General features: G+C 38.2%; 1 protein-coding gene across 4 annotated transcripts in view; it reads left to right on the top strand.

Annotated features, from left to right (window-relative positions):
• GNPTAB (N-acetylglucosamine-1-phosphate transferase subunits alpha and beta) overlaps positions 1-15,506 on the top strand; it is a 50,048-nt gene that overhangs the window by 15,571 nt on the left and 18,971 nt on the right. For all 4 annotated transcript variants that reach the window (XM_063395690.1, XM_063395689.1, XM_063395688.1 and 1 more), the window contains exons 2-8: positions 107-192; positions 5,381-5,500; positions 7,139-7,180; positions 7,906-8,111; positions 8,806-8,870; positions 9,059-9,193; positions 15,057-15,218. In XM_063395690.1, coding sequence (XP_063251760.1) covers positions 143-192; positions 5,381-5,500; positions 7,139-7,180; positions 7,906-8,111; positions 8,806-8,870; positions 9,059-9,193; positions 15,057-15,218 — 780 coding nt within the window. In that variant the 5' untranslated portion in view covers positions 107-142. The remainder of the gene's footprint in view (positions 1-106; positions 193-5,380; positions 5,501-7,138; positions 7,181-7,905; positions 8,112-8,805; positions 8,871-9,058; positions 9,194-15,056; positions 15,219-15,506) is intronic.

Genomic DNA, 15,506 nt, shown 5'->3' with positions numbered 1-15,506 from the left:
GATTTCAATGAAATCGGATGTGGTTAAACATTTCAAAAGGTGAAAATTAGTGTCTAACTTTAGAAGGTGGTGACATCAAATGGTTTTGTTTTTTTTTTCTTTGCAGGTTGTCTTGGAGTGGAGTAGAGACCAGTATCATGTTATGTTTGATTCATACAGAGACAACGTCGCTGGCAAATCATTTCAGAATCGGTGAGCTTTACCTACACTTGACACTATTGCACACTTTACTTTCTAATTAAAGATTTAAATAAAATATATTAGATGAAGTAACATACTGTTGAGTAGATCCTTATTGTGTGGGCTCTAAATCTGCAGCAGATTTTAAACTTAGTTAGTGCTTAGTTAGTGTGTTAGTTATTTTTATAATAAATTTGTTTTAAATGTGTTTAATTCATCCAGTCTCTAATGAAATAGGAAAACGGTGACAATGTTATCAATGAAGGGAGGCCATGTCATATTTTCCAAGTTAAGATAGGAAAACATAAGTAGTGTTTCTATGTGCTTAACACTTTAATATTCAGTGTTTTGACAAGTTATTTTCAAATTACCTTATGCTTTCTGTGATGTCTTATGAGGATCATTATTGAGCAGAGAAGTCACAAAGCTAGTAAGAAACTTTTAAAAGCTGAGTGCATGGGAGAATCTCTCACAGCAAGTTGGAAACCATGTCATATGGGTCACTTATTTCAATTATTTTAACTGCTACATGACTTCCTATTCATCATTCATGTTTGAATAGCCATGGGGTCTGTAGCTCAGGGAGTAAGTGCACTGTGAATTGATAGGTGGAAGAAAGCTACTAAGCAGGTATCACCTGACTCTTAATATTGATACACTTGACTGGGATAAAAACTAACCCTGAAAGCAGAAGCTTTAATCTGCCTTGAGGTTTGTTGCATCATGGAACAGTAGAAATTATCAGATTAATTTGTCACGCTTCAGTTGGTGTGAGATAACTCTGTAAAAAGCATTGCATGGTGTTGGTGAATACCAGGAACTTTTACAGTCTCTTTTGCAACTCCTCTCCCATTTTCCAATGGATGAGAGATAAAAGCAGAGTGGTGCAGCTCATATGGATGAATAGCTCAGTGTTTACGTGTTTTAGCTGTACTGAAGTGAAACGTGGCAGTTTGGTCCTGTCACTACTGAAATGCCTGACTTAGTGATAATTAACTGGAGTGTTTTTATAAAACCATTGACTTTTTTGAGAACAAAATCACAAATCTTACTGTTGTGGTATAGATATAGTCAGTTCTCATTTCTGCAGTGTTTCCTGGTTGGGAAAAGCACTCCTTTGCTAGCATTCATTTCTGTGGATTGTGAGCAAAACATCCAGTATCCGGTGAGGAACTATTGGCTGCCTAAGCAAAACCTAAAGGTTTTCGTGATGGGTGCTTAAATTATTAGAGGAAGGTTTGGTGGAGTTTTTTAGGCTGGTGTCAGTGCAACATATAGAGCTACACATAAACTGAGGACCTCCAGACTGAATCTAGCTTGTCCAGTGATTTTAATCAGTTCCTATTTTAGTGCTAGAGAAAAATATTCAGAATTGAAGAACAGGAGGCTTGTTGGTTATAAAACTAAGCCAGTGTACTGCTTTGTGGAAAGCAAAAGCTGCATGGCGTTTGGGAAATATTAGTGGGCCTTCAATTGAATTTGATTTGTGTTCTCTAGGGAGTTTTGCAGGTAAAATTCTCTGTTCTTTCCACAGAAGTTTACAACTTCTATGGAGAAAACCTCACCATGAGTTGTAGACAAATTTGTGTATGTGAGCAAGCTCCTTATGATGATAAAATCAAAAAGCTCATCACACAGAAACAATGACATCATTAAGCAATATCTTTTGAACACTCTACTCTGCCAGACTAAGGCAGACTTCTGGTTTTGCCTTGGGGTTTAGCAATTGCTTTTGGTAGTTTTTCCTTCCTGTTGCAAACCCTTGGCATCCCAACTGAGGCACTTTTCAGGTAGCCACATCAGCTGCTAAACTTGCTTCTTGTATTGCTTAGGCTCTTACACAGCTTGAGAGAGTGCACTAGAAATTCCAGGGCTTTGTACCAAGGCACTTTATCCAAACCCATTTTTGAAAACTAAGTTTTGATGTGAAAGTAAAAAGGGAGAAAAGGAAACTAAATAGTGGAGTTTCATTTTGGATGAGGGCTGCGCTTTGTTACTCAACTTGCAAATGGTACAGTAAGTATAGTTTACTTACTGTAAAGTGTAACTTTGCTATTCCACGATGTCCTGTTTAAAACTCAAAAGTATATATGGAAAGATGTGAAGGAATAATCCCCATCTTTTAAAATGTGCAGACTGATTTCAGTATGGTGCTGCAAGTGAGAGTTGTCAGTGGTTGGCCTGTTGAGCTGAGTGAGACTGGAGAGAGGAAAAGACACAAATCAGGGAGCAGGACCAACAATGGAACAGCTCAGTTCCTGTTAGTACGTAATTACAGAGCTGGAACAGGCAGGAGGCTGGGAGGTTTACTGTGAGCAGCTTAGACTTCTATTGTTCATAAAGAGGCTCAGCAACGTTGGAGATCACTGTATGGGATCTTGGGAGAGATCCAAAATCTGCTGTACTCCTTCAGCAACAGTGGATGTTGAGACAAAAAATTGTCTTCTCCTACAGTCTCAGCTGTGATGATGGTTCTCTTATGTAAACACACCATAGGTATGGGAAGTTCCAGCCAGCAAGTGTTCCCCTGCCCTGTCTGGGGCACTGGTGGCTCTGGTGGCTCTGGTTTTGTCTTCAAGCAGCATCCTATGGATGTTTTTAGATTTACAAGTAAAAACTGGTACATTTTGTAAAGAGAAAAATGTAAAAACCTATATTAATTGTTTGGGAGTCTCCAAAGAATTTTCCAAAGTGATAATTTTCTGTAGAAAGGTGTTAAGATAATTCCCACTTGGAATCAAATTGCACCTTTGAGTCACATCTGTTAGTGAAGCAGAAGTTAGTCATGTCAAAGAGGGGAAATAGCTGATTGGAACGGTGGCTGTATTTAGTAAATTAACTCAGGTCATCTTGGGCTTAACCCATTTGCCAGACTGGTGTTTCTGATGAAGACTGAATGTATGAATCCATATGAAGGAAACACATCTACAGAGTTTGAGAGAGTTTTTGAGCTTTTTGAGAGAGTTTTTGAGCTTATCTGAACTTCAACAATCTGTAAAAGACTCCAAATGTTAAAATAGTGTTTGAGAACAATACTACTCAAGTGTAGTATCTGTTCCTTTTCATTTAAACCATTTTACAGCAAAATTCCAATACATAATTCTGAAAATATAAACTCTCAGTGTACTTTAGGAAGCCACGAAACCATCCAGAAAGCTTTGGCCAAGTCCAGAAAGGTACAGATTTAAGAGAGTTTCTTGGCTTAATTGGAAACAGTAAAACAGTGTGTGCTGTAAAGGTGCATTAAGAAAATTTATTGAGTATTTGGATAATTTTTAGGCAATTAGACTAGTGGATCTGCAAACAATTGACGTTTGTTTTTTTTTTTTTAACTGGTCTGTCTCTGTTGTCACTGGTAATGAAAAATGAGCTCGCCATGCCAAGGTTGGTTGAATTGACATGCCTGCAACAAAAATGCTTTTCCTCTGTGGAATTTACTGGCTTTTGGCTGTCTGTGGCATAGTGTAGAAAATTACACAGGTATATGTGCTCCTGCACAGACACACATTTAGGAAATGGTAAAATGGAGAGAGGCTTCAAAGAAGTCAAAATTGCCTCGTACCATAGAGAGTCAGAGTTCTTTCGGACATCCTAAATTCTTCAGTGAAGCTGGGGTGAATAAGCTGTGCACTTTGCCCGGAAGGCTGAAGTTTGGGCACTTTTGAAGTCTGCTGACTTGAGTCAGGTGCTTCCACCTAAAACACTCCTTTCTGAACTGTAGCATTCCAGGGACTGTCAAACCATTTAACTGATGACAACAAATGTAGAAAAGCTGGAAGAGCTCCTGCCATTGAATTTCTACTCCTCTGGAGGAAGTTTTAGTTCAAAACATGCCTTGTAAATGAACCACAAGTTAGTTATCTCTGGAAAAAATAGTGAAATAATTGAATAGAAGGGTAATTGTATTCAGTAAATTGACTTTTTTTGGATAGAAGGGTAGCTTCCTTCAGATGTGAGAGTCTCTCTGGGGTGGTGCTGCTGGGGAAGGCAGCACTGCTGCTGAGATGTTCAAATTATCTCAGAATGCCCCACCATTATCCCCTGAGTTTTGCAGCTCAGTTGGGAACAGCTGTAAATTGAGTACAAAATGTTCCTGCCCATTGGGTTGTGACAAGCTGTGACTGGCTGACCTTGTACCAAATTTTGTGCTTCAATTGTTGAGTCTGAGCCAGTAGAAAGCGAAGCTGGGTACAAGGTCTCTGCATGGCCTGCTGTGCAAGGGCAGGGGGACAAAATACCTGCCTGTAACCTCTGTCTCTCCTGGAATGCTTTTGGAAGGATGCAGTGAGTGGAGAGAGAACATCTTCGAACCTCTCAAATGCTGAGATCCACGGGGTCACAGGATGATGCTTCCCAATGTTTGCTAGGCCATCTACAGTTTAGGAAGGTATTAAATAGCTTGACACTGGAACATTTGTAAATAATAATTGGGATATCCTCCTCCTATATGGGGCTCAGATTCACCTATGGCAGTAGCCTGGACTACCTGCTGACACAAAGCTGTGGGCCTGGGAGAGGAGATTATCATTAAAAAAAATAGGAGAAAAGGTACCCAACCCCCTGTCTTCTGCCTTATGCTTGGTAGGAAATCTGTAACTCTCCAGAAACAGCTCCAGGATATTCAATTGTGGCAAGAATTAATTTGCCTGCTGTACCTAGAGTCTGAATTCATGTACCCAAATTAGATTGTTGTTTTATGAAATGCTCTGTTAATATAATCTGAGACACATTCCTAGGATAGAGACCTGGTCCTACTGAGATCTTTTTGGCTCTGCACAATTAAATAACAGTAAGTATGATTTAAGTTATGCTTCATGCTGTCCTGTCTGATGTAGCTGGTGAATTAAGAATGTGCTCAGGTCTTGGTACTGATTTGAAAAATATTTGATGGGTTTGAAGGAGGTGGGGCATGAGTTTGGGTCAGTGAAATTTGGAGCATAAAGTTAGGATTTCCTTTAGTTACTGAACAGTTAAAACCACTTGGTGTCCTTTTGGTTGATGTCTGTGCTGTTTTGTCAAAGGCTTGTGTATAATTACAAGATGATATATATAGCTGAAGAGAGCCTTTTTTGCTTTGTCTTGTTTGCAGTCCAGACAGCAAGTATTTCTGTTGTTAGACAGAAATTGCTATTGTAGGATGCCATGAACACTTGTAATGTAATATTAAACAGCTCATGTAGCTTTCCTTTGAATTATGTAGGCTTTGTTTACCCATGCCAATTGATGTGGTGTACACCTGGGTGAACGGCACAGATGTGGAACTGATCAAAGAACTGCAACAGGTCAGGGAACAGATGGAGGAAGAACAGAAAATAATGAGGTAATAATCTTAGATATTTTTTCCCTTTAATTGACAGTAGCAATCTAATGCTGTACTAGTTTTCTTCATTGTTATTTTTTCCCATGTTACTCAGCATGAAAATTAAAAGCACGTTTTGTCACTTTTTCATTTGATTATTCCCAAAAGCTTGTTTCAGTTCTACTTTTAGAACTGTCAAGTACTGTCTGATTAGAAAATTGTTTAAGATAAGCATAATTAAGGCTGTTCTGTCATGAATTTGTAAAATGCCATGTGGAAAACTGTGCATTGTGTATGTCATTTTGTATTGATTTCTGTAACACTTTGTAAATAATAATAAAGCTATGCCTCAAATATATAACCTTCTTCACCCCTTTTTTTCTCTCCCCATCCCCCTGGTATTTATTTTTTTAATAGGCTCCATAAAATCTTAAGCATGTTTCTTAAGTTCTTGTTTTTAGATTAGTTAGATTCATAATCTCACAAATACTGAAACTGAGAAATGGGAAAATAATTTATGCATGTTATAAAGGTATGAGTTGGCCTTTGTCTAAGGAAGCAAAGACATGTATTGCTGCATTTTTTTGTTGTAGATTGTGCTGTGGAGTTCTGCAAAATTCCTGATCTAAGCCTACAAACACAGGCTGCTGCAGATACCTTGGATTTTGCTTACAACCATTGATTCAGTTTCTGATAAGCAACTCTGCTCGCGTGATCTGTTTTTGCCAGTAAATATGCTAAATGGAAGGACAAGTCTGTATTTTAAGGGTTATAATAATTTAGTTCAGAATAATGAAAAGTCCACAAGTTAGTGGATTGATCTGATTTTTGATCTGGCATGCTATGTCTTACAGTTTAGGTACAGCTGACAGTATGATCTCAAGGGAAATTCTTGGTCTTTTCTTTGTTACCTGAACACTGGAAATATTAGAAATTTAAATTCATTGACCTTAAACATAGACAGTCTCTGCTCTGAAAAGCTTTCAAAATTATGCTAATATTTTCCTAGCAGTTCATATAGCTAATATTAGTGTGTTTAGCTTTGTCATCACTCATGCTGTGATTCCTGTTTCAGGAAGGGAAAAACACATGGTTTTTTTCCATAACACTGATTTGGAAAGTTGAGATTAACCTTATGAATAAGATTGGTGTCTGTACCATGTTTGCTATCTACAGGGACACCTGGTTCCCTTCCCTGTAGATAATTTTTCTCATATCCTTTGAAATCAGTGAGCACTGCTATAAAAAGAGCTGTTTCATAGACATTATCAGAATATTTATGTTAGACAAAACAATCAAGTCAACCTAGTTTCAGGTCACATCATCCTGGTTTCTTACCAATGTTTTTCACATCAACATGGCTTTTGTTAAATAACCTAATAATAACCCCATAAATTCGTGGTAGCAGAAAGAGTCCTGCAGCCACAATTCTCAGCACAGCCATGCATCTTTGAGCTCCATACTGCACGTGAGCAGTGAAGGGCATGTGTCAGTCTGTGCTTGCCTTGGCAAGGCCAGTGGCAAGGCCTTGGCAGCTTTTTATCTGGGTTATTGGTGCTTTGACAATGTGTCTCTGACTCAGTTAACAATCTGAAATTGAATCAATTCCTTACTGTCAATTCAGTGTTCTTTAATATCCTTGTTTTAACTTTGTAATAGGGAAATCCTTGGAAAGAATACAACAGAACCAACAAAGAAGAGGTGAGTTTTTGGGCGTAAATTGGAATAAATTATACTCTGGCCATTGTTAGCTGAAAGCAGATGCTGATTGGGGGGGTGGTTTGGTTTTCTATAGCTTATGCAGGCTTTCTTACGTCACTTCAAGAGCTGACAGCATGATAATGTATGTGCTGAAAAAAAGTAATTTTATTCTGACATATATGAATGAGCTTCTCAAAACGTAACAATTTCTGGAGTTTGGAATACATATCTCTGTCACTGTTTAGGGTTAACTCCTGTTCTGAGTATGAAAAATTTGTCATGCTTTTGAATCATAAAACTCCAGGTACATATGCATTAAAAATTCAATGTTGCTTTCACCTGCCATTTGTGTACGTGGCACTGCAAGTAATTGTAGGGGGTCCATGCTTCTTGTGGCTCTTCTGCCAGGAAGCAGCAGGACCAGGTCTGTCCCAGTCATTTCCTTGGTCCTTTTATTATTTAGACATTTTTATAAGGTCTTTTCTGTGGGCAGACTTGGAAGTCTTGGAAACTTTTGAAAAAACAGTTATGGGAATAAACTAAACCAACTACCAGTCAGATATTTGCCTTCTGCAGGAAAATAAGCATGCTCTTCAGTAATTTCCCCTTGCCACAGCAAATGTTACAAATAATCAGATTTTACAGAACTTCCCTTTGCATCCAAGATTGATTTTTATCTTAAATTTTCTATTGATGTTATATATGCCTTTGGTATTTTGCTGTAGTGAGAAGCATCTGGAGTGTTTGCTGACACACTGCATCAAAGTGCCCATGCTTGTCCTGGATCCTGCCCTGCCTGCCAACTTCACGCTGAAAGACCTGCCGTCCATTCACCCTGCTTTACAAGCTGCTAACAATATGTTCTTTGTAGCAAAACCAAAAAATCCTTCCACCAATGTGACTGTAATTGTTTTTGATAGCCCTAAGGATGGTAAGAAGCTCTTTGTCAGATTCCATCCAGTTTTCTAGAGCAAGTTTTGTAAGCTGCTGTGAATTAGTTTTGGGGTTGTTTTGTTTTTTTCTCCAATACTGACTTCGATGCTGCTTTTTTGTTTGCCTTTAGCAAGTGATTCAGTGTCTCTCTTGCCCTCAAACGGTTTCTCTAAATGATGACATTAATGATACTGTTTGCTTACCTCCCAGACAACTGATTACAGATGATTAGAGTGCTATGCTTTAAAAAGCTATTGCAAAACAGGTTTGATATCTGAATATCTGTGTTGCTCTGATAATCTCAAGAGGCTGGGGTTTAGACTGAGGGAGATTCGTTTTAGAAATCTTCTTTTAATTGCTGTGAAGTCTAGTTTGAATAATATGCAGTAAGTTCTGCCCTTGTTCAAAGGATTGACAACTGTAAACCAAAATTTTTCATGTGTTTAACATCTTGGGTCTTAGAGCAGGTATGAGTTTTGTATTTTGTTTAATATGGAATGCCTGACCACTAGTCCAACCACTGTTCTTTATTTTACCACCAAGAATTATTTACTATTTATAAAGACAACTTTTCACACTATAAATACTCAAATATCTTTAATTCGTAAAAGTATTTCTTGATTACTGCAATACAGAAAAGAAGTGACTTTATACTGGAAGAAGTTATTGATTTGCAATTTTATGTATTCTAGTTGAAGCTGCCCATTCTGGAATGTTAAAAGACAACGGCAAACAGATAGTATGGAGGGGTTACTTGGTATGTACTTTGACAATCTGTTGGTTAGTTTTTGTATGTGTTAAATGTTCTGTACATTTTTAGAAAGTTTCTATGCTATTCTCTTACTCACACGAAGTAAGAAGTGAAAGCTTTCAGAGCAACCCTTATTGTTATGTGAATTATTCTACCTTTAAAATGGTCTCTATAACCCGTTTTCTTCTTTTCAGACTACAGACAAAGAAGTTCCAGGTCTGGTATTAATGCAGGACTTGGCCATTCTTAGTGGATTTCCAGCTACATTCAAAGAAACAAACCAGCTACGAACAAAGCTGCCGGAGAGCCTGGCCTCTAAAGTAAAACTGGTAAGGCTCTGGAGGGAAGAGTGCCTTAGTTGTGCTGGTCTTTTGGAATGGCTCAGGTATGGAATCTCACTCACCTAGGAGACTTAGGAAATTTCTGAGAGTAATCTGGGTTTTTTGTTTGATTCTTCCCTAAGTAGTGATGAGTAGCAAATAGTGACTCAAAGAGTTGCCTGTAAAAGTCCAGTTGTCCATTCTGTGACGGCAAGTTCTTAGGCATTACATTTGCTAGCCTGCAGCTGAGTAAAAGACAGCCTTACCAGTTTCTCTCAGCCATTTGCTGGAGTTTTTTTTCTTGCTGTAGAATTCTAGAGCACTGGCTTGTTTAATGTGATAGAATTTTGTTTATGTAGCTTCTTAGCTTTTTTCTTCCCTCTTAGCTCTCCTAACAGTAACAGAACTGACAGCAGCGTTTCTCTTTGCCACGTGCTCTGTAGGGTCTTTAAGCAAATTGCACTTCAGCTGACGCAGCTGCAAGGCAACAGAAAACAACTTGTGTGACTGCCACTTCTGTTCTCCCCTGCTATTAATGGGTTAACGTTACAGTCAGGTTTAATGGATAGGCGGAAGTTTGAGAAGTTTGTTAAAAGCGCTGGCTTTTGTACTGGAGATGGATGTGATTGATAGGGTGAAAAAGATTGAGGCCAAAGATTTGTAGAGGAGAAGGAGTTAGCAGAGATAATGGGATGGCAGTCCATAGGTAATTCACTTTCATTAGTCTGATGTACACCTGTAATATGGGCTAATTCACTTTGTAGCTTGTTCTTGGTGCTCAGATGAACATGAGGTCCTTTTCCCTTTTCTTTCATTTTTTCTTCTGGTAGGCTGGGCTAACAATTCATGTACTCTGTTGCAGAAATTATCTTGTGTAATTCCTTTCATAGGCTGGTCACACTCCAACATAATGCAATCTGAAATTCTTCTTTCTTGTCTCAACTTGTGTTAGCTGACTTGGAACCTTGCTAATGGCAGAAACCTCACAAAGTAAACACATGTGTGCCTCTCTGCCTACACGCCCTAAAACAGATTAATAGAGAGCATTTTTAAGCCCTTATTTAAGCTTAAATGGGTATTTTCTTTTGCCTTTGCATCTCTAGTGTCACTGCAGTTAAACCAGGGCAGATATTTGTATGGTTCCTTGCTGTCCAGATGAACATAAAGGCTGCATCTCTGGGTTGTCTTAGACATGTTTCCCATCTCTTTGTGTGTCTTTATGGAAGTGACATCCTATGCCATTAACTTTCTATATAGTTTTTCTTATCCTGTCTTGGTTGTGTTTTTAATTTGTCATTGGTCATATGTCATCTATTTTTGCCGATTCCCTTGGTGTATTATCTGTGTAAACATTGCCACTGTGATTGTTCCTAAGAGCTCCTCTTCTGCAACTTGCTTATTTAGATATATATCTATATAAACACTCTTTTTTTCTCAGGTATCCACAATATTCTGGGGTTTTCTTTCCAGTCATTTTTGCTGTCTGTGTTTCTTTTCCTGGTGATGGATGCTTTAGAGCATTTAAATTGGGATTATTATACCCTGTGTGGTCATAGCAGTGAATTCTTTCCCAACCAATCCTCTACTCTTGATAGCAGCAATTCATGCATGTTACGAAGAAACTTATGTATGTGAATGTAAGGAATGTTTTATGTTTATGCATCAAGATTTTCACATCAAGTGTGGATGTAGTTATTTCTATAGAAGCCTTTGGCAGGTTCTAAGCTCAGAGTCAGTTCTTCCAGTGGATATGGTAGGTAGGCAATAATGGTAAACACAGCCAAGTGTGGTTTTCTTCTTACCAAAGGGAGATGCTAGGTTAATGCACAGATAGGTAGAAAAAAGGTTGATTATTTACAGTCTCCACTGACATTTGCAGCAAATCCTCACTTGTTATTACTTCTGGAATCTGAAGTCGTGTGAGATGCTTTATGGAGAGGAAGAAAGTTGCACCTGAGCATGAACTAGACTTATGTCTCAGAGATGCCTCCTGATGCTTAATAGGTTTCTGTGTGCTTTAAGTGGCTGTTTTTTACTTCAAAACCACAAGTAAAGAAATAATAATAAAAGACTTTGAACAATGCTGCTGTTCGAAAGGAAGAAAGGTGAGAAAGGGAGGAGTGTAGTTACTGGTGCGTTTGTGTTGAATGTTGATAATGCTTGTTTGGTTCAGTTGCTTTAGTTTGGTTCAAATAACTTCTAAAACCAAGGAAGACCAAAAATTGTTCATCTAGACCAGAGAGCTCTTCTAAAAATCTAAATCTCTGAGCAAAGCAGCTGAGCTCAAATAGAGGTGATTAAAATGTGGAGATTCATGATATAATGGATCTATTTTCAAGGTTAATTGTATCTTTTAGAATCTACTGATTTTTTGTACTTATGGCCTGCACTGTAATGTAATGATATGGAAGTTTATTTCAAGAAAGTTGAGCAGGAGTGTGTTTCCTGGTCACGTTGTTGTAGGTCGTGTGTTATGACAGATGAAGTTGAAAGTGATACTTGACAGTTTTTTATTGTCCATGTATTCTTAACCGAGTGTTAGAAAGCCACTAGATGGAGGTGTTACTCTGGTTGTGCAGCTGATGGCTGCTGAGCTGTTTCTTTAAGGGTTCCAAAGATAGTACCTTGGACCTATATGTGAAGAACCACTGAATATTTCATTTTCTCTTCTCCCCCGCCCCCCACCTTAACTACATTTCTAAAGGAGACTAACATTCGGCCCAAGGAGATGCTTGTAACTTAAGAACTACATTTGTTTAAGAACTTAATTTGTTTGATTTTGGGTTTTTTGAGGCTGTCCTGCTAACAGTTTTTCACTGAAATTGTACACAATAGTGAAAATTTTTGGAGAAAGTTGATTTTTCCTTCAAGAATTAATATCATGATTGTTTCAAGGACAACTAAGAGCTTGTAGCTCTCGCTCTTTGCAAAATATCATCTCCTTTAATCCTCATGCACACACACATATATAATATAGACAAGTTATGTTAGAAACTTAGGGATGTCTTAATGACCTTGTCTTACTAATAGAAGTAAATCTGCATGGGAAACTGCAGGCACAGTGATGCTGGGTGTTTGCTGTCCTCAGTGGAGGATGGGGGGATCTGGCATTCTTACTGCTGCTCATAAATGTTTCTGGAGCAAGCAGGTGGCTCCAGGAGATGGTGTTATGATTACACAGATGTAGCAAGTAAGCTCTGTAGAAAAAGAAAACTAAGGCATTGCATTAGTTTTGACTCAGAAATGGCCCTCCTACTACATCATCTTATAAAGGGCACTTGAGACATTTGTAAAAACAACAGTGTTTTATATTTGTAAAGCTTTTTGTAACTCTTCAGCATATGCTTGCTTTCCCTTGCTATGCAGGCATATGAGTTTTCCCAATATCCACACTGGAGTGGGAAAAGGGGAGCTTCTTATTTCCTTAATAATCAGCTTTGGTCATTTAGAAGACAAGGTATAATAATTTAAGGACTGGTTAGGAATCTTAAGTTCCACCTCAGAAAAAAAATGCTCTTGAGGCCTCTTACCTTGAGAAAGTGGAAGTGAAGGTATTTACTTCTGCATGGGGTATGTGAGCTCGTCTGGCACCTGGTCTAGTATGCTGTCTCCATGCTGGGGAACCTGCATTTCAAGTTCCCTGGTGGAGATAATGTTGTTTTCCTGTCTCACTTTCAAGTGTGTAATGAAAATGTGTCCCAGTGGTGATCTGGGTGTGTGCCTGCAAGGTGTGTTCTCAGCCCACTTGCATTAGCAGAGGCTCACCTGGTCTCACTGACTCTCTGCATCTACCCTGTTGTTCTCCTGTTCTGTTTTAACAATACCTTTGGATCTGCTGACCTGCTTTGGCAGGATGAAGATGTTCTCTGGAAGGTAATATTTTAAGGGAATGGGTGATGGCATCCACCTCTACAGAGAGGAGGTTGATACCTGTGAGACGTTAAAAAACCTGCCAGGAGAAAGTTCTATTTTGAATGTACCAGCAACAAAATGCTTGGAACAGAGCTTGAAATTTATTAGAATCTAGTTAGTTATTTCACCAGATAACTTCACTGAAGTTTAATTTTATTGACAGCCTGCTTAGGAAAAGACTGGTTTCTTCAAAAGGTATTACTGGAAAAAACCCCACTCTAATAAAATGATCTATTCTTTGCAGGGGTTAGCTAAACTGATGGTGAGAAATGCAACATGCTTTTCCACTGCTTCCTGTATGTGCTTGGAATATTAAAAATTTTTAAAAACTAAAGCATATATGCTGTGTTAGTGGGGCTGTTTGTAATAAATCTAATTTGCAGTTTGTAGTACAGGTACTTATTTTGCCAAGTTTGCGAGCAAGTTAAAGAGAAACTAAATGTTCTTACATGCTTTCAAAGCTCCAAGATGGTAATTTTTGGTTTTTTTGGTTTGTTGTATGTATGATTTACAAGACAGATTCTAAGAGACTGTGTGACACTGTTGTATTGCTAAATAAAGCACATACCCGGTGCTGGCAGCTTTGCAATCTGCAGCATTTCAATGCTGGTATTTTTGGAGGTTGCTGCATGCAGTCCGTAACTATACCTCAGCCATTGAGCTACTGAAGCCATCCTTTCCACCCATAAGTTCAGATGATTCCCTGGAAGGTCTGAGATTTATCAGATTTTTCTAATGACAGGCCTCATAAGTCAGATTGAAGGATCTCAAATAGCATATGAGTCAAAGCATCAACAGCTTTAAAATGTCACAAGTGGAACAGGTGGTCTTGCTTAGGGAAGGGCTGCTAACTCTGGGACAAGTGTTGTTTTAAAATGAGCAGAAAGGGCCAGATTTAATAAAAAATAAAGAAATAAAACCACTTAGAGTTGTTGCGAAGGGAACTGTGATGTTTTTGCTTTTTTTGAACATAATTATTCAAATTTGATAGCTTATGAATTGTATTTACACTGAAAATTTGGTAGATGTGGTTGTCTTATGTTGCCCGAAGGAACAAAAATTAAGCATAACATCAAATAAATAATAATTATTAACTGTGTTTATTTTTAATTAGACTGTTGAATGCATGCACTTGGAAAATCAAAGTGCAGTCCTGCTTTTAGCTTGATTGGGTCTGCTCATCCTACTTTGTATGGCAAACACAGCATTTACTGGGTTATGCCGTATTCCTAGGGAGCTGCTTTGATGCCCTGTGATCTGTAAACTATATTTGCTGTTAGGGTGAGTAGTGCAAGCCCCTGATCCTGTGCATTATGAAATGTGATATACAGACTTTCTGGTGGCAAGAGATAAAAACAGCAAACAGATCAAACAGTCCACAACTAAGAAATGACCTTAGCAGCATATTGGCAACCAGCACTAAGGACTTGGAGACCCACATGGATTAGGTCTGGAGCCCTTTGTATCTCAGATTTCGGAGCTGTAGGTTGAACTAACTGTAAACCATTCTGAACATTTCACACTTCTGACAGTGATGATACATCAGTGCCCTAATTTTCTGGGAAGATTGTTCCTTGTTTAAGATGGGAACAAAAAGGACAATTCTTTTAATCATATAGTAAAGTGTTAATAAAACACCAGTTTTGTTATCGGAGTGACAGAGAATGGATGGGGACTTACTATTCATTTACTCCCAAAATATTTAAAACGTGAAAAGGTTTACTCTTGCTGGATCATTGTGTAAAGAGACATTTCCTTTGCAAAGTGAAAATTAAGCATAATGTTTTGTATCTTTAAATGTTTTTTTAGTTCACATTTTCCTACGTCTTTTTGTGTTTTTACAACATTTTCACTCTTTAAAAACAGTGCTTACCAGTCATTCTTATAAGTAACTGTAGTAAAAATAATGCAACAAAAAGATTGAAGAGTGCTGCTGGAGTTGTTTTCTCTGCTTGTATAGTTGCAGCTCTATTCAGAAGCCAGCGTGGCTCTGTTGCAACTGAATAACCCCAAGGGTTTCCAAGAACTGAGCAAGCAAGCAAAGAAGAACATGACTATAGATGGGAAAGAATTGACGCTTAATCCTGCTTATTTACTGTGGGACCTCAGCTCTGTCAGTCAGGTGGGTAAATTCTCTTACAGCAGGTAAATGTTACAACATTTCAAAACTGCAAGTAGAGGCTAACTAGTCAATGAAAAGGAACATGGGATTTTTTTCCAGACACTTGGAAGTATTAAGAATCAAATATTTATTAGCTTGTAGGAAAACATCACACGAACACTGTCCAGTTCTCAAATCAATGAGAAAGAAGGATCAAACAGTGTGATATTTAATTTAAATTTTCATGTTCTCTACTAAGTGAAAAATGTTGCCCTCTGCACATGTTCTGATAAAGCTGTGTGCAGTCAA

Source organism: Prinia subflava, chromosome 4, assembly GCF_021018805.1.
Source record: "Prinia subflava isolate CZ2003 ecotype Zambia chromosome 4, Cam_Psub_1.2, whole genome shotgun sequence".
NCBI lineage: Eukaryota > Metazoa > Chordata > Aves > Passeriformes > Cisticolidae > Prinia > Prinia subflava.
This window is presented reverse-complemented; position numbering and strand designations above follow the sequence as displayed.